The sequence below is a fragment of the Diabrotica undecimpunctata genome, unplaced genomic scaffold, assembly GCF_040954645.1.
Source record: "Diabrotica undecimpunctata isolate CICGRU unplaced genomic scaffold, icDiaUnde3 ctg00000716.1, whole genome shotgun sequence".
Taxonomy (NCBI): Eukaryota; Metazoa; Arthropoda; class Insecta; order Coleoptera; family Chrysomelidae; genus Diabrotica; species Diabrotica undecimpunctata.
Window position 1 is genome coordinate 52,828 of NW_027311976.1, and position 26,201 is coordinate 79,028.

A 26,201-nucleotide genomic window follows, 5' to 3' on the forward strand; every position below is an offset into this window, starting at 1 on the left:
ATAAAGAAATAGGTATGAACCCTGTGACTGTAAGAGAGATGATCGTGAAGATGACGGGAAGTACGGAGTAAGACGAAATTGAAGGTTAAAATCAGTTTATTGACGTTTGAATGTTTGATCTTTGATCTTGCACTGATAACTTGTTTATACTATACAAATAATAGAAAAGAGAATAGCGGTTCCTTCCGAAGTACATCTAGCCTTCATCGGCCTAGAAAAGGCATATGATACAGTTCCAAGACTTAAAGTGTGGCAAGCTTTACAACAACTCGACATTAGTCCATACCTTTTAGGAATAATCACAGAAGTATATAGGGATAACACTACTTACCTAAAAATCGAAAATATACTATCAGAGCCAATAAAAGTATCTAAAAGACTAAAACAGGGATGCAGTATGTCACCCTTACTGTTTAATTTATATATTGAGACAGCCCTCCAAAATTGAAAAAACCACTGCCAGGGAATGGGAATTCCCATAGGAAATGACGTACTGTTCTCCCTGAACTTTGCGGATGACCAAGTCGTCCTAGCTTAAGATTCTTATGATCTAGAATTTATGATAAAGTATCTATACAGAAAATATGTTAAATGGGGGTTACAAGTCAGCATGAAGAAAACAGGATATTTAGTTATCAATTCAGATGCAAGGTTTGAAGTGTTGATAGACGAGGACCTGGAAATCAAACAAGTGGAAAAATTTAAATATTTAGGTGCACTCATTGCTAAGAACGGCTTGAGAGAAACTGAAATTAAACACCGAATTAATCAGGGACGTCAAATTATAGGATGTCTGAACTCCTTATGGTGGGATCGCAACATTTGCAAAAGGAGCAAAAAAAGAATAGGGCAAACCATGGTTGAATCAGTTCTTTGTTAGGCTCTGAAGTATAAACAATTAATGCAGACCTGAAGAGAAGATTGTTGGCAGTTGAAATGGATTATTTGAGAAGAAGTGCTAGAACATCAAGGCAGGAAAGCAAGACCAACGAATGTATAAGAACTTTGATCAGATTTATTCGAGCATTCAACCTTATATTTATTCAAGCATTCAACCTTATATTTGAATGTATAAGAAATAACATGAATGCTACAGAAACGGTCATTGACAGAATATAAAGAAGAGGTACAAAATGGTTTGGAGACCTAATGAGAATGCCTGACGAACGCTGGCCTCAAAAACTTCACAAATGGAAGTTCTCTGAAGAAAGAAAAAGAGGTAGACCTCGACGCTCATGGAATGAAGGAATTAGAAGAGCGATGGAATCGAGAGGTTTGGAGGAGGAGCGTGCCTTAGACCGGGAGGGAAAAAGGGAATACGGCGATAGCCGTCTCCAAAATGTATTGTATTTACAAGTTGGATTAATGTCAAACGTCAATAATCTTATTTTAATCTTCAATCTTGGCTTACTCCCATTAAAATAGTAATTACTTTAAAATGCCACAAGAAAATAGCTTTAGAACAATAGATAAGATCTAGATAAGAGAAGGTAGTGTTCCAAAAATGTCGTTAACCTTACAGCGGCCACCCCACTTTCGGAGTACGGTACGTGCGACAGTCAACTGCGCACAAGTAAGACAGGGTGGTTTTAGTTGGTAGGCAGGATAATAGATACCTGAATCTTTGGCACTGCTATCTTTAGTACTTTAAACTAAACTAAAACCCAAATTTTAGGGACACAAAATGGAGGTAGCTTAAAAAAATTTCAAAACCCCCTCCTCATACTTAATCTGGGTGCGCCACTGTAAATGTCCTAAAGCCCAATTATAAATTATAAACAAACAATTATAAACAAATACAAATTAAAAATCACATTTCTTATAAATCTAATAAAGATCAATTAACTGTACGTACATTTTCGAAAACCACAATAGTATTTGCTTCTTTAGCATAATATAATTTGGAGGAAACAAATACTCTCGTTTTGTTTTTTAAATATTTTAAAAAGCATTCCTTGAATATAAATTTCTCTGTCTGTGAGTCTATGGATCCAAAACAGTCATCGATGATATAAATATCAGCATCTTTATAAATTGTTCTTGCTAGACTTATTTTTTCTTTGAGAACATTATTTCCAAAAACCCTTTTGTCCATGAACAAAGCTCGGTCTCCATATGGTAATTTCTGAAAATCAACATCCAACGCGCATATTCTTACAATTTCGCGATATCTGTAAGTAAAAAAGAACAGTTTTAAGATTTTACAACATTTTTTAACGTGATTCTATTAATTATATGTTAATAAACAGACCAGAAAATCACTTTTAAGCTAACACAGGCTCAGTACCTAAAACTCGACCATCTTACTGCATATTTAAAGATTTTATGGATTTTAATAAAGCATTATATCAAGATCATCACAGACATTTTGTCTGTGATAATCTTAAGTCTGTGTAAATAAAAGATTTACAATTTAAACCTGATACTAAACAGCATCGTACATGGGTGTGAGGAAACATAAAACTAAATCGCTCTAGTCACAAAAGATCCACTTGTTGAATATTCTTGTACTTCTAAGAACTGCTAGAAGTAGATAAGATCCATACCACTAACTAATAATTCTAATAATGTGGATTACTGTACGACGAGTACACAGCAAAAGTAACACATGCGCACGAACTAGCATAACAAATAAATATTTAAAATGCGGTAAGACAGCAAGGTGTGTTGTGACTGACACTATTTCCAAACACGGACTAGTCATAGAATAGTCGTAGACAGTCATACAGTTATGAGTTCGATAAGCTATAGGATTTAGAGTTTATTGATGACCATAATTTTCTAGATTGAATAACATAGCAAAACAAACGGGGTAAAAATAAAGTGTAAAAAACAAAACTACTAACAAACAAAAATATAAATAGAAGCAGTAGTACCAAAAGCAAGAAAGTTAGGTGTTTAGCAATCTAGAGCTATTCTAACTCTAGAAAAAACTAGAAAAGGGAGACCAATAGACACATGAGAAAGGACAATAAAAAAGGAAGATATTAAAAAATAAAAATTTAATAAAACAAAAAAGATAAAAAAGCAGAATCAAATGTAAAAATTAGATCTGATTAGGCCTAAAAATCAGACATGATTTAGCAGCTTGTTCATAATTTTCATTGACAATTGAAACACATCTATAAGGTGCTCTTGCTATACTGAGAACTTTAATGTATGAGAGTGTCAGAAGCAACACTATTTATTTATATTTAAGTGCAGTTTTTATAGTTCTGATATAACTAGTTTAAAAGTAGATACAATGTCTAGTCTACAATTTCTATAAAATATGAATATTAGGGTATATTTTTAGGCATAATATATCCATCATTTTTTATAATTAAAAAAATTTTCTTGCGCCGGTACCTTAAGAAATGTTACTAGTAAAATGGTATAAGTGAAGATAATATAATTTTTAAACTATTGAACTAAACTTTATTTTGTAAACATTAGCATTTACTTGTAATATTATAAGGTAAAGTATCATGACTAATAAATAGTAAGGCTGATATGGGAAGAAGTCACAACTGGAAGAAGACCAAGTCTACCTCGACTCCGGTGAAGAGATAATATAGCAGGAGACCTTAAAGTTATGGGTGTGGAGAATTAAATGGAGATTACTTAAGACAAATGAATGGAGGCATGCTGTCAAGTCGGCTAAAACCCACGAAGGTTTGTAATGCCACAGTGTAAGTAAATAAGTAAGTAAAGTATCATATTATGTAATCCGACACAAATCAATGTGTTGGATCTGGTATCCTCCCATCCCCATGTATCTTCTTGAGCTTCATTCTTATCGCGTCGTCTCTGCCTGCAGCTGGTACAGGTTTTGCAGCAACAGCAATAATTGTTATTTATGAGTCGTGATGTAAGGAAACATAGTTCAGAAGATTAAGCATATTTTTATATTTGGCATTTCTAATTGGTAATGTAGTGTCATTAACGTGAGTTAAGAAGATGGAGATTAAAAAATCAAAATCCTGATTTAAAGTATTCTTCTTCTTCTTGATGTGCCTATCCGTTACGAATGTTGGCGATCATCATGGCAATCTTTATCTTATCTGCAGCAGTGCGGAAAAGCTGCACAGATGTTGTATTGAACCAGATTCTGAGGTTCTTTAACCAAGATGTTCTTCTTCTTCCTGTACTCGTTTTCCAAATATTTTTCCTTGCAGGATGGCTTGAAAAAGAGTATATCTGGATTCATTTCGCATTATATGTCCGAAGAACTGTAACTTTCGAGATTTTATGGTGGTCAGTACTTCTCGATTCTTATTCATTCTTCTGAGGACCTCCTCATTTGTGACTCGGTCAGTCCACGGGATTTTAAGCATTCTCCGATATAGCCACATCTCAAATGCTTCCAGTTTTCTGCACATATCTTCGTTCAAGGTCCACGATTCAACACCATAAAAAAGGACAGAGAACACGTAGCATCGCAGCATTCTTACTTTTGTATCAAGAGAGAGGTTGTGACTCTTGAAGAAGGCCCCCATCCGATTGAAGGTGGATCTAGCTTTTCCGATGCGTGCTCTAATCTCCTGGCTGTTGGTCCATTCTTCATTTATTATGGTGCGGAGGTAGTTGTAGTGCGTCACTCTTTCTACAGGGGATTGGTTGACGTAGAGTTGACCTTCTGTTATTCTTTTCTTGTTAATTATCATAAGCTTTGTCTTCTTAACGTTTATATGGAGTATATATTGTTGACTGTAATACGTGATTTTGTTCATAAGAACTTGTAGGTCTTCTAAGTTGTCCGCAAATACTATGGTGTCATCTGCATATCTGATGTTGTTTAGCCGGCAACCATTTAGTAGAATGCCTTTTTCAGTTTCGTGCAAAGCTTCGATAAATATTCTTTTAGAGTACAGATTGAAGATTAGAGGAGATAAAATACAGCCTTGCCTCACTCCACGCATGATTTTCACATAGTCAGTGTGTTCACCCTCAACTCTGAGATTTGCTCTCTGATTCCATTTAAAGTATACTTGTAACTAAAAGCAAGTTTTTCTGTCTGAAAATATGCCACCCAGAAAGTACTGCGTCACTGCAATGTATGACGAATGGAATCCTTTTTAGAATCTTCATTATTTTATATAATTTTGTACTTTAGTAAAAATCTTTTGTAGTCATGATGCAAACAACAAACTTTTAAGATTTATTTTTTATATGTTCCCAGCCTATTCGAACAAAAACTAGTCGTTTTTTTTAATAAACAGAAACTGCCGTCTCACTGTGATGTTGGTCCTATATATTATAGAATGATTTAGTTATCTTTCGGCAGGTGAGACCAGAGACCTTTTTTAATTTACTCGTTGACAAACTTAACACGTCGTTGCAACACAATACGTTTGTTAATTATTTAAACAACATGCTTGTTATGTAACGATTAAGGTTGGACCTATTTATACACACACATCAATAATAATATCGACTTTGCTTTTCGGGCTTATTTTAATTTTATAGTTATGTAATATGTACCTAGTTTATATGTAGGTTATACCAGGTGGTTTAATGGGTAGTAAAGCGTCTCAAATAGCCTCTTCTACTCAAAAGTCAATCTCATCTTCAGGTTGGTAAACCCGTACCATGGGTAAACCCTGTTATGAAAAACGAAGCTCTGACTACTGACTAGCAGCGAAATAACTGTAATATCTAGAATTAAGGAAATGTAATTTCATTAATGTAATGTAATTCCATTAATGAAGTAATGCGAAGGATAGGAAAAGACCCAGAAATTTTGTTAACGATCAAACGAAGAAAACTCGAATATTTGGGTCACCTGATGAGAGGACATAAATACGCATTACTTCAAAATATAATGCAAGGAAAAATAGAAGGAAAACGGAATCCAGACCGCAGAAGAATATCATGGTTGCGTAATTTGAGAGAGTTGTTTGGCTGTACCACTAATAAACTCTTTAGGTCAGTTGTAAACAAGGTCAGGATAGCCGTGATGATTTCCAATCTCCGATAGGAGTGGCACAAGAAGAAGAAGAAGAATTCCATTAAGAGTGAATGGTGCCGACTTGCCTTTCCCAGAGATGTTGTCTGAAATAAGTAGGCCTTTTAACCTCTGTTGCAACGGTCGACATTACATATTCTTTTTAACCGCTAACTCGTCTGGTGAACGTGGTGGGATATGGCCAAAATCTCTAAAAAACAAAAATGGCGATTTTAACAGAGACACGGAAGGTACCTTAGATGGACAGGAATTTTATTCCACAATCCACACCGAAACAAAAATCTGCACCAAGGATTCTGGGGCGGGTGGGGAAAGTCGACATTGAACAAGAAGGTAAACACCAAAGAACTCATATAGCAACATAAAAGATACGTTCCATGGCAAAATATGAAAAATTCTGCTCACTAGAAGAGGGATTACAAAGGCAAGGGAGACTATACATATGGTGGAGTAGGTTTCTTAATCAACAAAAAGAGAAAAACACAAATTCAAATAATTCATAGCATCTCGGACAGGGTTACATACATGATCTTAATACTTAATTTACAAACCAGAATAAAGATAATGCAGGATCATGCTCCAACTAAAAAAGCAACTGATGACGAAATAAATTCTTTTGACAAAGATCTTGAAAAAGCTATAGACAACAACAAATAATCTAAAATAATAATAATGGATAATTTTAACGCCACAATTTGTAAGAAAGATTAAAGACTCTGAACACAAGATTGAAAATTTCGGATTCTGCACAAGAAACACAAGATAAGAGAAACTTATAGAATTCCTAAAACAAGAAAACATGGTATACTATGAACACTTTTTACAAAAAGAAACCCAACAGAAAGTAGACACGGATCGTACCTAACGGAACTATCAGTAACAACTGGTAGTGACCATTGTGTAATTAGAGCGAAAACAATTATTAACATTTTTTTTATTATTAACTCCATTGAGTACAACAATCTGCCCATTGAGCATTAAGCATTTGGTATGGTATAAAATGCAGACATGTAGAGAGTTACTCTAGTGAGTAACCTCTTAACAATTCTAAAATTAAAATTTTATTAATTTGAATACACTTATGTTCAGTTGGACAAGTCGGACGGCAATTGCCGTTTTAGTCTACGCACTTCAACGACGTTACGCACATTTATTTGTCGAGCAAACGCATTAGGATGCACTAGCACTCGTTTACAGTATTTAGCACTAAAACGTTGTATGGCTTCTTTCACGGATTCTAGGGGGATGTCGTGTTGAATCACCTTGTTGGATATAGTATGGCGCATTGACTATGGCACACAGCACCTTGTTTTGGAATATCTGTAAGATGTTTTTATTGGAGACGCTAGCAGTACCCCATTGTTGAATAATTATTAACATGAAAGAATATAAAAAAAGGATCTTTAAAAAACAACGCGGATAGATGCCTTTAAAGTAAGAACAAATTGAGAGGAATTCCGAAAGGTCTTAGCAAGTAAGTCCGAATCAAATCCTTTACTAACCAAGACCGAATTGACCACGTTAACAAAAACATAAATAAAAAGCTTCTCGAAAGCGGACTGTAGATCGCAAAGAAAACAATAACTAAGGAAAACAATTCTAAGCAACGAAACTAAACAACTAATAAACTAAATAAAAAACTAATCTGGTTGTAACAAATAATATTTGATTGATAAATATAAAATAAAAATGTATTTAAAAAATCTAAATCTTTTCATAACCGTGTTAACAAGGAACTGTCTGTAATGTTGAACAAAAGAGGTAAAACTACTAGGTAAACAAACATTTTCGCGTAAAATGTGCAATGCACATAAAGTATATCAAAAGAATTTACTGTAAGTAAACTTTTATTAATACTGTATTATAAAAAAGATTATAAAAGGATTTTTTTAATTTAATTTAGAAATTACTTGTTTCATATTTTCTATACTAGAGCAATTAACTTTTGTACTTCTGATTCTGTAGTGTAGAATGGACCATTGGCTGTAGAGTGTCTAGCGATAATGCAAAACAGTAGCCAATTCTTAAAATACAGTATAGTGCAATAAATTATTCAAGTGCACCTAAACTCGTTTACTACTAATGCAAACTGCATTTTTTTTTCATGTTAAATATTGTGGTAATAGCTATACAGGGTGGTCCTTAAGTAATTGTACAAACAGAAACCGTAGATTCGGCACTTTAAAATATTACGATTTAAGCCAACTTGCTTTAATAAAATGTTGATATTAAGAAAGATACAGGGTGTTAAAGTGCAAATTTAAAATTTTATTTTTCGCTATAACTTTTACGTTTGTAAATATTTTTGGACAAAAATTTACAGTTGGATGCTTTTGAGTAGGATAAATTATAGTTTTATACATACTTTAATGTAACTAATAGAGGGCGCCACATATGCCACATATGTGGCATACATTTTCACCTAACTTTTTTGCTCTTTAAGTTAGCTCTATTTGTGTTAAAAAATATTAAAGATACATTATTTTTACAAAGAAAAACCATACTTGTTAGTAACCTGAAAATTCAACCGTTTTCGAGATAATCGCATTTTATAAGTCAGCTGCATAATAATTCTTAGTTTGATATTTGTGCGGTAAAGCACTGAATACCTGTAGATAAGCATAATTCATAGTTGATTCTTATTAAAACAACTTAAAGATGATAATGTAACATCATAAAATGCTTTGGTATGGGTGCTAAATGTCTTATTGGAGAAAAGATTCTTCAACTTCTTTAGGTGCCGTGTCCGTATTCAGACGTTGGCCGTCATCATGTTTACAATTTCCATTTTCTATCGCTTCTTAAGTTTCTATAATGGCGTTGTATTAATTTTTCTCTATTGTAAAATGCTAAAACCCCAAAATATGTGATTTATGCAAGATGGTACATCACCACATTCTAGAGGGAATGCAGTTAGAACATACTTAAATATAACTTTTCTGAACGTTGGATTGGTCGTAGTAGTTATATTCCTTGGCAATGTGGTGAGATATTAATATAATTATTTAATTCATAAAAAATCCGAAAAAAATACTTAGTATTCATAACGTAAATTGTTTACTCATTTTTTTAGGACAAATTAAAACTAAAGCACAAGTATTAAATGGTACATATGTGTCTTGTTTCATAATACTTTTGCTACAAATCTAACCTAAAAGACTCAGCATTTTTACAAAAACATCATCGTTGGCCATATAAATCATATAAATAAGTAATGTCATCGGTAGGTTATTCCGTGTGTATATAAGTTACCAATGAACGAGATACATCATAATTTAATTCATTATTTATCCTCTGCTACATATAAGATGTAGTTCCATAGTATACCATAAGATTTGGATATGTACCCAAAAGAATATATTCATCCATTATACATTATAGTCACCACGTAGCCCAGAATTGAATCCGCTTGATTTTGTTGTATGAGGCGCATTAAAACAACGTGTCTATAAGAAAACTATAAACATTCGCAACCAACTATGGGAAGTAATAAATACTGCAGCAGTTTCTTTGGAACCAATGATATTATTTAATATGAGACGATCTTCTGTGGAATATATTGACAAATGAATTAAAGAAACTGGTGGACATATCGAACACTTACTTTGACAAAAAGTTATATTATTTAGTTTAACGATTTCTTAATTTGGTTTGTAAACAAAATGATTTGATTATGATATTAATTTAACATAAAACGTAAAATGTTTGATGTAAAATCCTATAATTCTATTATTTTGTCAAATCCTATTATTAATTATCCTGCTAATATATTTAATTTATTTAATATTTCGTTAACTATTAACTTTAGTTAAAGGTATTTTCGAGATGTGGATATACAGAAGGATACTAAAAATATCTTATGTGGACCATGTCACCAACGTTGAGGTCCTACAGCGCATGACAAAAGAAAAAGAAGTGCTTAATTTAATTAAACAACGCAAGCTTGAGTACCTCGGCCACGTGATGCGGAACGAAGAAAAATATCGAATTCTTCAACTTGTTATGCAGGGTAAAGTATTTGGCAGAAGAGGACCGGGACGCCGTCGTATCTCGTGGTTGAAAAATCTCCGACAATGGTTTGGGATGACCTCAGCGGAGCTGTTTCGCAGAGCAGTCAACAAAACCATGATAGCCTTGATGATCGCCAACATCCGGACCGGATAAGGCACTGAAGAAGAAGAAGAAAGGTATTTTATACCGAAAGGTAGAGGTATTAATGTTTTTGTCTATTTTTTCTTCGTTGCCTGGAGTAATTGCCATAAATCAGAATTGTGCAGCTGATTTGTAAAATGCGATTATCTCTAAAAATGTTGAGTTTTGAAATTATTAACAAGTATATCTCTTTTGTGTTAAAATAATTTATCTTAAATATTTTTTGTCCCAAATGCAGATAACTTAAAGAGCAAAAAAGTTAAGCGCAAATTTATACAACATATGTAGCATATGTGGCGCCCTCTATCAGGTAAATTAAAGTTTGCATCAAATTATAATTTCTCATATTTAAAAGTACCTAGTTGTAAATTTTTATACGCAAAGGTTTACAAACATGAAAGTTATAACGAAAAATAAAATTTTAAATTTGCACTTTAACACCCTGTATCTTTCTTAATATCAACATTTTATTAAAGCAATTTGACTTAAATCGTAATATTTTAAAGTGTAGAATCAACTGTTTCTTTTTGTACAATTACTTAAGGACCCCCCTGTATAGAGCGAAATATACTTAAATCGTTTTACCACCAACTTACAATACCATTTAATTTACCATTTAATTATGCGAATCTGTACTTATAATTAGCTTATATTTTTAAAAAAGTGAACTTAAATTTTTTACTTTTAATCTTCTCATAAAGTATGTCCCTAAAGTTTTCGGAAAATTTTTGATTTAAAAGTATTATTGGTAGGAAGCATTGAATGAAGTTGCCACTGGAGACCAAAGTTAGTGAACAACTTAAACGATATAAACAATGACAGTTTTGACAAATACGGTTCGTTAAGATATATACGGTCGTACAAACTTAATATTCGTCAAAGTATTTATTGTTTAGTTGAACATGTACCAAAAGCCGATATTGTAAAAATTTTTAGTGCTCAAAATATTTCTGTGTCAATGATTTACCAGACAATTAAAGAATGCGAAAATGGTATACCATGCCTTAATTTGCCTAAAAGTGGAAGACCAAGAGTTTTAACTCCTACTCGGAAACAGAAATTAATTCAGAGTATGGAGAACCAATTAGGAAAGTCTGCGAAATTTTGGCCATAGATATAATCATTGTTTAATGATATAATGTTTCACGAATGACTGTAAGTAGCACAATTTCTAGAAATAATTTAAAACGATATAAAAGAAAAAAAGCTCCTAAGTACTCACCAGCCCAGTTAGAAAATATTCCTAGATATTGCCGTGTATTGAGACGTATTCATTTTCCTGGTAAAATTCTCATTATTGATGATGAAAAGTATTTTACTTTATCCAATTCCGAAATGAAAGGCAACGACGAGTTTTATACACGCAATATACAAGATGCACCGGACGAAGTTAGGTTTAAGGGAAAAGTGAAATTTACCAATAAAATTTTGGTATAGTGTACCATATCAGAACACGTGTCTTACAAAGCTTGTTCAATTTATAAATACTCATCACCCCAATAATAAAATCATATTTTGGCCCGACCTAGCGTCATGCCATTACGCCAGGAGAACGACAGATTGGTTAGCTGCCCAAAATATAAATTTTGTTCTTAAGCGCGACAATCCTCCAAATGTGCCTCAGGCTAGGTGTATAGAAGAGATTTGGGCTGTTTTGAGTAGAATAGTGTATAATAATGGCTGGGAAGCTCAAAATAAAGATCAGCTAAGGCAAAGAATTTTGCAAAAATTTCGTGAGATCGACTTAAAAACAGTCCAAAGGCTTATTGCACATGCAAGACCAAATTTACGTGCCATCGAAGATCACGGACCTCTTTCTGTTCTATAAAGATACATTATAAACCTTAAATATGTAGACTTAATTTCGTGTATTTAGTTAATAAAATAAACTTAATTTACACGTAGAAAATAGGTACATATTTATTTTTTTCCGAAAACTTTAGGGACATGCGTTATGATATATCATGATGATGTAAATATTTATTATAGACACTTACTTATGTCTATTGTATGGTTGTCCAAAAAGAATATTACTTTTAACAGTAGAAGGAAAAAGCCACGGTTTTTGACTCGCGTAGGATATAGTTCCCACTACATCAACTCTTCCAGAATACGGTGTTAACTCCTTTAGTAGCATTTGTAAAAAAGACGTTTTCGCTGATCCAGGCAGTCCAAAAATACAATTTAAACTAGTAGGCTTAATGCGCAAGTTGATGTCCTACAAAATAATTATAATTTAATTAAAAGATTTATAAAGATAAAGAATATTTTTTATAACCATCCACTGGTATATTCCTTTTTATTCTAAATAATCTTATTAAACTAAAACTGTTATATTAACTAGGGGATTAGTATTCACTACACCTCACTTCACTCTAATGGTATCTGTTAGGTATATCATTAGAAACGAAGCGTTTCAGCCTGCGTCTGGCAATTGGATCGGTTATTAATTCCGCTGCTAAGACGTTTAAGTGTCTGCGTAAGCGTAGGGTAATACTAATTTCAGCTTTAACCGTCATCATTTTAAAATCTTTCACAATATTACAGTTTGGAATGTTCCATGGAGTGTTGGTAATTATGCGTAACACTTTAGCCTGGAATCTTTCTAATGTTTCGATGTTGGACTTAGAAGCTGAACCCCAGAATTGTATTCCCTAACTCCAGATAGGCCTTATGATTATCTTATATAGTAGGAAGCAGGTGAATCAGCGCTTCATCAAACTTAACCTGACCCTGCATGGTAGTCACCATTCTTGGCATCTATGCAGTAAACGAGGACGCTTTATTAAAAGATAAAGAAGAGTTCTTTAAGCAACTATCTTCCGAAATAACAAAAATAGGAATATCAAGAGAAATACCCCTATTAGGAGACCTAAATGCGAGAACGGGCAAAAAAGTTAAAGATAAAATAGTTGGTCATTTTGGAGAAAATACTAGAAATGACAATGGAGATAGGCTTATCAACATATATGAACAAAACAATCTGAGAATACTTAACGGCTTTTTTCAGCACCGAGAAAAACGTAAATTCACTTGAGTCCAACAATCAAGAAATTTGAAATCCATTATAGACTATGTGATCGCCCGACAAAATACGCAACTTAATATACAAGACGTAAGAGCGTTTAGAGGAAGCACATGTGGAAGCAACCACTACCTAGTAAAGGCTAAAATATTGCCCATACCACTAGCCAAGAAAAAAGAACACGATGAGGAACAAGAGCAAAAAACAATAGAAACCAAATACAACTTGGATAGCCTCAACCATGAAAGCACAAAGGCACTGCTCAAAAAGCGACTCGATGAAAAGCTCTTACAAGAAAACTTTGATAATGTTAAGCACCATTACAATTACATAAAACAATGTCTTAAAAATGCAGCAGAAGAAGCCCTGAGTAAATATGAAAAAACCTAACGAAGAAAGCCATATCGGTGGGAAGAAGAAATCGAAGAAAAAATAAAGATTAGACGAGTTAAATACTACGAACACTTAAATATAAATACTGATCAAAGTAAAAACAAATATCGAACAGCCCAAAGAAGCGTACGAGGTGCGATAACTAAGAAAAAAAAAACGAAAGCTTTTCAGGAAAAAAACAGCTCCAGAATAAACACTTACTTGGGTGGTAGCAGAAGCGCCGAATGCTGGAAAATACTTCGATCTCTTTGACAAGATAAGACTAAAGACATCATAATCCACAAGAAAAATAAATTCCTGCAGCTAGCTGTATACCATGTATCACAAAAAGAGGTTTAATTTTTGTATGTATGTATATTTAAATATACATACAAAGATTAAACCTCTTTTTTTTTAAGACATCATCTCACCGATCAACCTAGATAAATGGGACGAATACTTTGCAAATCTACTGGCAGAAGAAAGGGCAGAATATTTGCAAACACCTCAAATACAATCAGAGGTACAATTACATACGATAGCTTCCCCAATTAGGATTGACGACATATAAGTAGCACGAGTGACAAGTACAGTACAAGCAAATTATATAAGCAGCAGGCCAGCCTTTACCAAAAATGTATTAACGGAGAGAGTATACCGGAGAAGTGGAGGACATCGGTTTATCGCGACAATACATAAGAAAAAAAGTAAAAATGTATGTGACAATTATCGATTAATCGCAGTTCTTAGCACCATCTCGGAAGTTTACGTGAAACTCATCAAAAAGAGAATGGAAGATAAATTCTATGATATGGAGGCCAAAGAACAGGCTAGCTTTGGAGCAGATAGATCAACTATTGATCATCTGTTTACTGTTACCCAGCTAATCGAAAAAAAAGTAGCACGAAATCAATCAATACATCTCCTCTACTTGGACCTTGAAAAATCTTATGATAGTGTACCACAACAACAACTCTGGGAAGCTCTTGAGAAATCAAATATTGGTGTCACCTTAATCAAGGCTGTTTAAAACCTCTACAAGAACAACGCAAAAAAATAAAGAGAGATATGGGGATATCCAAAAACAGAAAATTTAAACAGATGCCAGTAGGAAAAAGAAAAATAGAAAAAAAAGCACGAAACAGATCAGAATGGAGAAGAATCCTGGAACAGGCCAAGACCCAAAAAGGGTTGTCAAGTCAGTGATGATGATGATGATGGGGATATCCAAGGGTTTCACTATCAGCAAAGGACTCAAGGATGCTGCATGTCTCCTACTTTGTTTAAGATCTACTCGGAGCAAGCAATAAAGACGTGGAATGGAAAATGCAAAAACATGGGAATTCCTCTAAACGACGCAACGTTGTACACATTGAGTTTTGTATACGACCAGATAGTGATGGCCCAAGACTATGAAGACCTCAAATATATGACCCGTAAACTTATCGAAAAATACGAACTATGGGGGCTAGAAGTACATATTAAGAAAATATTAAGAATACATGTGTATTGGGGTAATTCAAAAACATCTAATATTGGAAGAAATACTGCGAGAAATAAATCACTGTCAAAAATACAAATATTTAGGCATGCAAATAAATGACGATGGCAAATTAGATAAAGAAATTAAACATAGAAATAACCAGGGAAGACAAGCCATTAGGCAATTAAACAGTGTACTGTGGGGCAAAATAATCTCCAAAGAAAACAAACACAAAATCTATAACAGCATTATAAGAAGCATTTTTACATATGGAAGTGAGGTATGGCCACTGAAAGGAAGAAACTTAAAAGAATTAGAAGCAACAGAAATTGACTTCTGTAGAAGAACGGCTGAAAAATCAAGATTAGACAGAATTAGAAACGAAAAAATACGAGAAATTATGGGTACTAAGCACAATATAATAGAGGACATCAGAATATATCAACTAAGATGGTATGGACACGTCCAAATAATGGATGAACACAGAATACCAAAGAAAGAGTATTAAACTGGACACCGCATAGAAGAAGAAAGCAAGGTCGACCGAGATTAAGTTGGAGAGAAGGAATCAATAAAGACTTAAGGAAGAGGGAAGTTGAAGAAAACCTTTGGAACGACCGAGATAAATGGAGACTGGAAATCAGAAGACGACGTAGAACGTTATAAACTGATTGATTAATTGATTAAGAAGCTTATTTTCCAGTAACAATATTCATTTACGGCCCACGATTCAGTACATTTTGCTGGGTGTGAGCTCCAGTTGCTTTCTTTTTCAGAAGATATGTTTTTTCCTCGACTGGCATCGAGGCTTGAATCCGAACGATACTGTCAAAATACGCTCCGTATTAAAATATAAATTTAGTGTAACAAAGTGAAAAATAAACTAATACAAATCGACTACAGTGAATTCAGACCGACGGCTGTTCTTCCGATAAAAATATTTCGTCAAAGTTCAGCAGATATCAGTGAGTAAGCATTGCAAAAAGCACAATAACCGAATAACCTCTTTATACAATTAATAAACAATAGACAAAAACATCCCGATAAGAGCTGAAGTGCCATGGTACAATGAATACACAAGGTATGATATTGCGCATGACATTTGACAGCTGGCCCAGGAGTGTGACGTAGTTAAGATCGCCTGAACCACCTCGAACCCATTATTACAGCTTAACGTACACATTAATTTTGAAATTATGGTTAAAAAGTGATCTAATTTTTTTTTAAATGTTTTGTTTTGGTTATAATTGAATAAAAAATATATTTTCAGTAGCGTAAATCCTTTACTTCTCTTAGAGATTTAGGCAAAATATTTATTTTTGTTTTCATACATATACTAATATTATAAGTACTCTTTTTGTATGCAAATCCCTTGAAATTTAAAAATTTTCTGAAGAGGAAATACTGTGAATAGGTAAATAGTAGTAGATTTGCTTATTCTGATTCACTGTCACTCACTTCCAAGCAATTTTACTGAAATAAAAACAAAATAGAGTACAATAGAGAAAAATCTGTTTTACAATTCAATATGGTATTTTAGATGAGTTATAATGAAATTTAGTAAAATAAAAAATATACACATTACTATAACCTACCGATTATTATATGCAAAATTTACTTATCAAACAATATAATAATATGAAAATAAGACACAAATTAGTTCAAACGCAAAACACAATTCAACAATAATATCGGTTATCAATGGTGACTATTGCAAATTGCAAGTTATGAGATAATAAATATATTTTAAAGTATCTTAATACTGACTGAGTCATCTATTTTATAATAGAAAAATAATTTAGATTTATGCTTATATATGTGTCTTTATACAAATGGTGTTTAGTTACTATTTATTTATACTGTATAGTATATAGTAGTTATTTGCCATTGTATATCTGGTTTTGTACATTTTTCAAAGTACGCTGTGCAATTGCTTGTTGCAATAGTGACAATAAAGATAAAATCTTTAGGTTTCATACATTTCCTAAAGATAGCGTGACCAGAAAACTGTGGATTATATCTTGTTGTAGATAGGATAATTTTAATTGTAATACTGCAAGAATTTGTTATACACATTTTAAAACTGAAGATTACCAAAGAAATCTACAACAGGAACTTTTAAATTACGTTTCTAAAAAGGGTCTAAAACTCAAACCTGAGGCAGTACCTAGTCTTTATTTGCCTAAATCAACATCGGCTACCCTTTTAACCAACCAAAAGAAACGCGTACAAGGACAAGGAGGCGAACACAGAGAGTCCAAAAAGTATGTTGAGCAGCTTCTTACTACTTCTAGGTCAACGACGTAAGTCTAAATCTTTATTTTTATTAATTATTAGTCATGAAACCTTAATGGTTTTTTCATATCGATTTGTTAAGTAAGAAATTAGCCTCAGCCTGCTATGCAATTTGCAATAAGAACTGTTTCGGAGGAAATCAATTTAGCATCTTCCAAAATAAAATATTTTTCTTTGTTAAATCATGTTATCATTATTAAAATATACAATGTTATCATTATTATAAACAATACCAAGATAATTTTATGTGTTAATATTACAAAAATGTCATTTTAAATGTTGTGCAATATTGTGTGCCTTCACTATACACATATTCGATGGCCAGCTAGCTCATTCGATATAAATAAAGTTGACTTTGTCATTATTTATTTTGATTTTGTGTTAAGTTCAGTAGGTATATATACGTACAACTTTTGTGTACCTCCATTACCACTTTTCTGTATCTTTTTAAACATCTGAAATATCGAACTCTGGAGTATAAGTTAATTAACCTGTACCTACGTGTAATAAAAGATAATTAAAACTTGTCTTATAAAGGATATCTATGTTTTATAAAGGATAAAACATATTATAATAACATAATTTTATCATCTTTTTATAATTACTATAATTAAATTAGCCAAATTATATAAAAAAACTTAAAATTAAAAGTCTTTCCTATACAACTACATTCAAATGTTGCGGGAATAAGCGATCTTGACTACGTCATGCGCGAAAGCGAACCGATTTTGGAACATTATGTATCATACCTTGTGTATTCATTGTACCATGCTGAAGTGCTGTCTGAAATAAAAGCGACGTTGCCGGCTATTGAAAAATTTCTGCATTAAAGCCGAATCATTATTACGAAAATCCAAATCTGAGTATAACTCTAAAGTGCTGAGAAGGGTTGAAGCTCCGGCAAGTCGATTGGGCAGACACCCTTACTGCGGTACAATGAAGCAGATACTAGAAAAATTAGAGAAAATCGACGAAAGAAATGTAAGAATCGAAAGCAAAATAGATAAAATGCAAGTATCCGGTGGGAATAAGTGTAGACGAATTTAGAAGATTAACCAATGAAGAAATTAAAGAAGTCATCGAGGGTGAAGACATAATCAAGTTCGTGAAGACGCAAAGGCTCAAGTGGCTGGGACAAACAGAAAGAGCTAACCCAGACTCTACCCTAAAGCGAATAACTGGATGGAGACCAACAACAAAGAGACCAAAGGGGAGACCCAAAACAAGATGGAGAGATCAAGTCTTAGGAGACATAAAGAAGCTGAGAATCTACAATTGGAAGGAGCGCTGTAAGGACCGGAAAGAATGGAGGAAAATTGTAGACAGGGCCAAGTCACACACGCTGCTATAATAATAAAAAAAAAAACAACAGCGGACTGATTCTCCGCAATAAATAAATCAGAGAGCCCAAAAGGGCGGCAAACACTCCGCCAGGAGTGTATAAGCCATGATGATGATGTTTTTTCCAAATAAGTATTATGTTCAGGTGCATACTTAGGTATTTGGCATCTTCTTTTTGAGAAATTTGCTAATTATTAAAGATTACTATGAATACTGGACAGTTGTTTTTGCAGTTTGCTAGATATTATTTAGCATACTTTTAAGTCGATGTGAAGCGATAATTGGATTGGAATATAATGTCAAAATGGCTATATCATCAACATATGTAGCTATGGTAGAGGTAACTGTCGTTGGCAAGTCTACAATGTATAAAAGGTACAGGACAGGTCTAAGCACACTGTCCTGGGCAACTCCAGCCTAGACTGGACGAACGGTAGAATATTCTTTATACTGAGTCACGAATTGTCGATTTTGTATGTAGGATTGAAGAATCAGGAAATGGTTATGCTGGTGGCCTGTAACTAGTTTTTTTGGTATTTATTGAGTTCATAATTTTAAATTATTTTTTTTTAGTATAATAGCTATTTCCCCATGGGCCGTACCGTCCAGGTGCTGAAAGTCATATTTTATATAATTCGGAATTTTTATTTGGGTTCTACTAGTGAAATGCGTCTCCGTTATAAGCATTATATCTATACTGTGGTTAATAATAAAAGCCTTCTCCTCTTTGTGTTGTCATATGCCGTTAGCGTTTCAGATTGCCATCTTCAAAAACTTAATTATTTAACCAGCTTATTTATGACGGTAGTTATCTGGAAGCATTATGGACATCTGCCCTGATAAAGTTTTTAACACGTTTTTTAGTTCTGAAAAATCTTTTGTTTTGTGTTTTGTTATGTTTAAGGTCTGTGGGTCTTCTTCTGACGGGGGTATTTGTTCTTCAGTAGATCCTAGGACAACCTTTGTAATTAGCAGTGTAGTTGAATCGCACAAGATGCATTTCACATTGTTTGATATTTCCTTCCTGGGGCACTGGTTAGTTTAATAGTCACCAGTAAATTTGAAACATCGTAATCTTAGATGGCAATGGTTTTTGGTGTGTCACATCTTCGACATCTAGCGCACTGGGGTATTTCCCTTCTTCGAAGTGTTGGCGCTTCGATGTTAATTTTCTAATTTAAAAGAAATTCGATATCGTATATGTTTTTGCTATTTTCGGTGGGCTATAAATTAATGAAAAACATAGAAAGTGGAGTTCTGTTTTTATAGTTTTCATCTTTCCATACATTTTCCACATCATGTCCTCGTTTTTAATTCAGTTTTTATTTCGTTCGACGTCGACTGAGTAGTGCATATTTTTATGACAGCCCGGAAGCTTTGTTCTTCTTTTAGCTTAAATGTATGAAATTCTGTGCTATTTTTATTTATTGCCTTTCTAATAACCGTGTAACTTCCTGAGTTTTTTGGTTGAACTCTGACCTGATCGAAGTTTAATACTTTTATTTTATAACTGTCTTTTGCTACTTTTTCTGATAGCTTGGTTAGCGGAAAAAAAGTTTTGACTCATTTAATGATGGTGGTTTGGCTGGTTTCTGGCTGCTGTCTCATCTTTGGATATCTAACTGCTTTTTTTTCCATTTATCTCTAACTCTTCGTTCTCTAATACATCGTACCTATTGTAGATAGTGGTGGTAGATAAGTTTAGCCACTAGTCTGGAATTTTATTTTGTTTGGAGTGCCTACTATCCGGACTAGTTCTATTCCTTTTTGGCAGATACTCCAGCATACCAAGTCACCTAGGTCTCGATAACATGAAAAGAGTCCCATCAGAGCTAAATTCTTTTTATACCGTAGGTATCTGGGATGAGTGAGTTTTCTCCTTATGAGTGAGAGGGAGCATGTTCCCCCGAGGGAGGGAACTAATAAACTAAATCAAATTGAATTATTTGCACTAAGAAATATGTGAACGTAACATCAATAATTGATGTGTAATTGTGTGGGTAAATGAATGGACTGCAATAATTAACTCTTTTATTAACGTTACGGGAATTTTTTAACTTTTTTGTACTTTTTTTCACACTAACTGTAAGCAGCTATTTTAATTATAGCAATTTGATAGATATATTAGGAACTTTAAAAATAGGGCGTAAAAAAATATGTTTTTACGTCTATTTCACAATCAGTACACATTCATATATACAAAAGATACACAGTCTCTCAAATAGCAGTAAATTATGGATTAAAAAAGACTTTACTTGTAATAATTCATAGTTACTTGTAATACAAGTTGAGTTCCCCATTTTGCACTAGCATCTGTAACAATAATTGATCCTGGTTTTCTAATTCCTTTCGTACAGTTTATTATTTTTAGTTGTTCCTGTTCTTCCATTGTAAAAAAATCTTCTATTCTTCTAATTGATGCCTTGGCTTCCAAAAATCTATAAAAAGTTTTTATTTATGATCTACGAGAGATTGAATGAGGAGGGACTTACAAATTAGAAGAATAAATTTTATATACAAAAACCAAATATAGCTCAATTTATATATCATTTTCACTTTTTTTTAGATCTACTGTAATAGTTGGAATTATTTATCATAAAAAGTTTATGATAAATACTCTCTTCAAACTTTGAGTATCGCTTCATTAGGCCGAGTCTGATAAGGTTTCCTTCTGAGACTTTTTTTGGTTATGGCGCGTTTTTCTACTGATTTTCTCCGAAACATTTCCGTAAAACCAGTTTCGTCAGATACTTAACAAGAAAAATTGTTTTTGCTGCTGTTAACAAAAATATCCTAAAAAAATTAGCTGGTTATCTATTAATTTCATTGCAGTAGTTCGAATCATCAGATGCGTTAAACGACATACATTTATCATCAGACAATTTTATTTTCATGTATTTCTTACATTTTTAAACAATTTTAGAGAAAAATAAAAAATATTTAGGAAACCTGTGAGACTCGGCCTAATGAAGCGATACCCAAAGTTTGGAGAGAGTATATATCATAAACTTTTTTGTCGACGGGTACTCTAACTATAAGGTGTATCTCGAAAAGTGATATTTATTTAAGTGAAAAGTTATGTCTTATCGCAACTCAATACATAGGTTTATCTTGCTGTAACGAAGAAATTTATTTAATTTGGGTCAATACGTCTTCTACTTTAAATATTCTTATGCAGCACACCAATGGTAGTGATGGGGCCCTATTGCACCTTCCTCCTTTACAAATAGTTATAAAGGGGTAGACAAGAATTTTAGACTTTGAAAAAACCTGAGCAATGTAACAGTTAAATCGGAACATAGTAAAATATTCGAAGTGAAATTTGGTATACCGAATATATGATGATTTCTGGCGATATGGTACTTAGATACAGGCCTACAGTACTTTTCCAAGTGGACAGTCTTGAAAGAAAAAATCTAGTCTTGAAACTTAGTACATTTTTTCTCTTGGTATAAGGAGGAAATGAGGTAAGTGGAACCGATGAGAGGAAAGGAGAACCAGCAACGGTTCTTGAAGTTAAAGACGCAGTTAAAAAACTAACCAGAAATAAGTCATCCTAAATAGATAATAATAAGGGGGTGGCTGCGATACTATTATGACACTATAGCAGCTCATAAAAGAAATATGGACACAGAAATCCCTACCCAGTGATTTGAATATTGGAATACTTTGCATCATATACAAAAAGGAGATATCTTTGATTGCTCTAACCACAGAAAAATGAAGCTTCTAAATAAAATGTATAAAATATTTTCCCCAGTACTCTGCCACCGTATGACACCATATGCAGAAGAAATAGCAGGAAAATACCAGGCTGATTTCAGAGGTGGTAAATCGGCAGTTCATCAAACTGTAACTCTGAGACAAATTTCAGAAAAAACAACAGAAAAAATAACAAAATTACAACGCGGACTACAACTCTGTAAATATAACAGAAATGTTCAAAGCAATGAAAGAGATTCTTCTCCTTGATGTGCCTATATGTGAAGATTATTCTCGGTTATAGATTTTCCAATTTTTATACGAAAGAACCTTATTGATATTTTATATCATATTCTCATAAACTAGTCATTAAATCGTGAAACTTGATACATAATTGTATCTTGATACATTATGGTATAAAAAAGAACCATACTATATTTGAAATCATTGAGTCTTTTTATTTTCTTTTCATAGTTTTATGTGTTTTCAAAAATAAAAAGAAAACATTTTTTTCGTATATTCTTAATACACTCAGAAGTTAAGAACAGTATCTCGCTTTATTTAAACATATTTAAATAAAAAATACCTACCTTTCGACGGATTCTGGAAAAAAGTAACAAACGTATTGCTGAAGATTAAAAAAAATTAAAATTTGCGCAAATATAGCATCTATTGTAATTATGTTTCCCAATAATACTTGAGTGGTTATGGTCAGAAAAACTGCTGTTGACTGAATAAACATTAAACTTGAAATGGAGATACATCTTACGAATATTTGCTTGGAAATTGCATCAAGTTCATATCTAAAAGGTAGAAATAAATCAACTGATTAAAAATGATAATTTAAGCAAACGAGTTTGTTATTTTTATAATTATTTTTATCGTCCATTGTATATAGAATCACCTGGAGTTTACAATAACCCAAAAAAGCAATAAAAGAGGACAATAAACAAAGAGTATGAAAAACAAACCGTGTCTGTCCAGCTTGCATGGAGGAGTTCTGAATTAAGTAGGGGCTCTTATGTACTCCGCGGAGACGGACAGACGGGAGAGTCCTCAACCCGGATACGGCGCGAGGTCGTACCAAATTCACCTGCGGATCAACTGAGCATATGGCATAGGGCAGTCGCTATGTCATTAGTGACTTAAAGTTGGAGTAAAATAATTCCCTATAGATTTAATAGCACACATTTATAGGCAGCAATCAAATATCGATTTAATCGGCTAGTTTTTATTTAGTTTTATAATAAACAACAACTTAGGCAAGTATATTAAAAAGAACTAGAGCCAAAAGAAAAAGCGCTTACACAGTGGTTTATGCATCTCGCATCTTTAAATCTTTACAAAAATATACTTACCTCTTAAGTTTCATTATATTTCATTTCCATTTTGCTGTTTGTACCAATCGTTTTCTCCATTTTTCTTTTTTACAAGGTCTAATATGCACATAAAGATCCATAATATCAATTATTGCAATAAAATTTTTTAGCACTTAACCAACAAACAATGCACCCGGTTGCATGTGCGCCATCATAATGGCGTATGATGGCATAATTGACATGTGCACATGTGACGTATCATGTAACTCAAACAATGTAAGCGATTGGCAAATTGTCATTACACAGTTATGCAACTGTCATAGGCTCACAAAAACAGAGTTTTGCATCTAACTCAAGGTTTTTACTGCCTATTTCTTAGCAAATTCCTGCTTTTGCACATGAGTTTCTACGTCAGCGGATAGCTATAACATGTGACAAATAACTGTCAGCTAAAACTCAAATATAACAAGCACCAAATAATAAGCATAACATATCGAGAAAAAAAACTTAAATATAAAATATATAAAGTTTTTTCTGTAAATTACAAAAAAGTATGTATGGTTAGGTTTCCTGATATTTTGTGGTTTTGGAAACCAGAGCTTTAACAAGTACTTAATTTACAACTACAAGTTATAAAAAGTAGGATAATTTATGTATATGGAAAAAATTAATAAAGTTTGGTATGTTAAATAGCGACCTCATTGATCCACCAATCGACTTTCCTGGAGGCAGTTTCTAGAAATTGAAAATCGTTCTTTAAGAAACGCAGTAAAGAAACAAAACTATGACCATTTAGGTACACTATAAGGCCAAAAACCGATAAAAACATAATTAAAACCTCTTCTGAACTTACATTCTGGATTTCTCTATAATTTTGGCGAATGGTATTTCCCAGCCGTACATTTTAATTACCCGAACACCACGTAATATTTCTTTCATATTGTCAACCCTGCCATTAGTATAAATGGATAACTGAAGTTTTATTCCTTTTAGTAATGTCGATATGTATCCTAAAATACAAATAATATATCGTTAACTACATTATTTTGATAATAATGATATAACAATAAAAATATGTTAAATATATATTTTGATAATAAGAATTACAATAATTACAGTATAATCTGAGCAACGCGGTATCTCCACATTGAATTGTATGTTTGGCAAAAACTTTTGTAATCGCGTATTATCGTAGCTAAATGACGTAGAATTCTGTTTATGACAAACAATGTTTTACAGTCATGCAATTCAGTTTTCCAGCTTTCATTATATTAATATTTTTTTCCATAGCTAATGTTAAAGTGTTTTGAGTAGATAAAGTATCACTTTAACCGCAAGGGTAGATAAAGTGACACTTTAACAGCAAGAGTAGATAAAATGTTTTAACTTTTTTTTATTATTAATAAAATTTACAAATTCAAACACATTAAGGATTAAAAACAACTAAAATTTTACAATTAACATTATTAGAAATATCTATTTTTGGAGCATCACAACTTGTACTCGTTTGCTTAAACACTTGATTCGAGGTACTGGATTGATTTTCTGGTCCGCCAAGTATACACTTGGATACAGCAATCTTATTGCTAATTGACTCTTCAATGTAAGATTCTGCAACAGATGACGATTTCCATCCACCTAAACGTTTAACTTTTACTAGGTCAGCTCCAGAATTTGCGAACATAGTAGCTGAAGAACGACAGAAACAATGCCCCGTGTATATTTCTGAATTTTCAAAAAATCTGCAATCTTCTTGGGGATAATATATATATATATTGTTAATCCCCACCGGTTGAGTAGTGCACTTTTGCTGTCGGTAATTTACAAAAAACTTACTGTGAGGTACGTTTTTGTTACGCTTTCTCACAATTTCCAAGAAACTGAGTCCACTTTTCTTGTCAGTAATACAAAACGACCTTTCCTGCTTGGTTTTAGTATCAGATAATAAAACGATTATCACCGATTTTCTGTCGTCCACGTTAAACACTTCTAACTTGTACAATTCATAGGATCTAGTCGCTCCATGCACACCAAAAATAGCAATAACCTTTATCAACAAATAGACGTCATCAGAAGCTTTTGTCAGAAGTTTAATAATGTCATCTGACTCCAGGATGTTGGACTTTTTAGCTTTGTATCCTTCACCCAGGTTTTTTAGTAAGGTGGTTAACTTGCTGAATTTAGAAATGTCACAATTTTCATTCACCAACAACGTACGCTTCAGCATCGAATAATACGACCATAATGATTCATTACCACAGTCACAAAATGGGACCAGTCAACAGAAATAAGATCACGAATTGAAAAAGCGCGAAACGCGTTCAACAATATGAAAAAGTGGTTCACAAGCAAAATCTCAATGGAACTAAAATTAAGACTAGTCAAGTGTTATGTCTTCCCGGTCTTGTTCTATGGAGCCGAGGCATGGACCACAACGGAAGCCACCCTGAAGAAACTAGAATCCTTTGAGCTGTGGATATATCGCCGTATTCTTCGGATATCCTGGACAGACCACATCACTAACGTGGAAGTAATGCAGAGAATAGGCAAAAGCAAAGAAATAAT

At 33.1% G+C, this 26,201-nt stretch overlaps 1 protein-coding gene across 3 annotated transcripts in view; it reads right to left on the reverse strand.

Moving 5' to 3' along the window:
- The window catches only part of LOC140431420 (ATP-binding cassette subfamily C member 4-like), a 116,163-nt gene that overhangs the window by 48,817 nt on the left and 41,145 nt on the right, over positions 1 to 26,201 (reverse strand). For all 3 annotated transcript variants that reach the window (XM_072519346.1, XM_072519345.1, XM_072519347.1), the window contains 5 exons: positions 24,490 to 24,646; positions 22,908 to 23,120; positions 20,891 to 21,053; positions 12,097 to 12,317; positions 1,856 to 2,171 (listed from right to left, as the gene is read on the reverse strand). In XM_072519346.1, the coding sequence (XP_072375447.1) occupies positions 1,856 to 2,171; positions 12,097 to 12,317; positions 20,891 to 21,053; positions 22,908 to 23,120; positions 24,490 to 24,646 (1,070 nt within the window). The remainder of the gene's footprint in view (positions 1 to 1,855; positions 2,172 to 12,096; positions 12,318 to 20,890; positions 21,054 to 22,907; positions 23,121 to 24,489; positions 24,647 to 26,201) is intronic.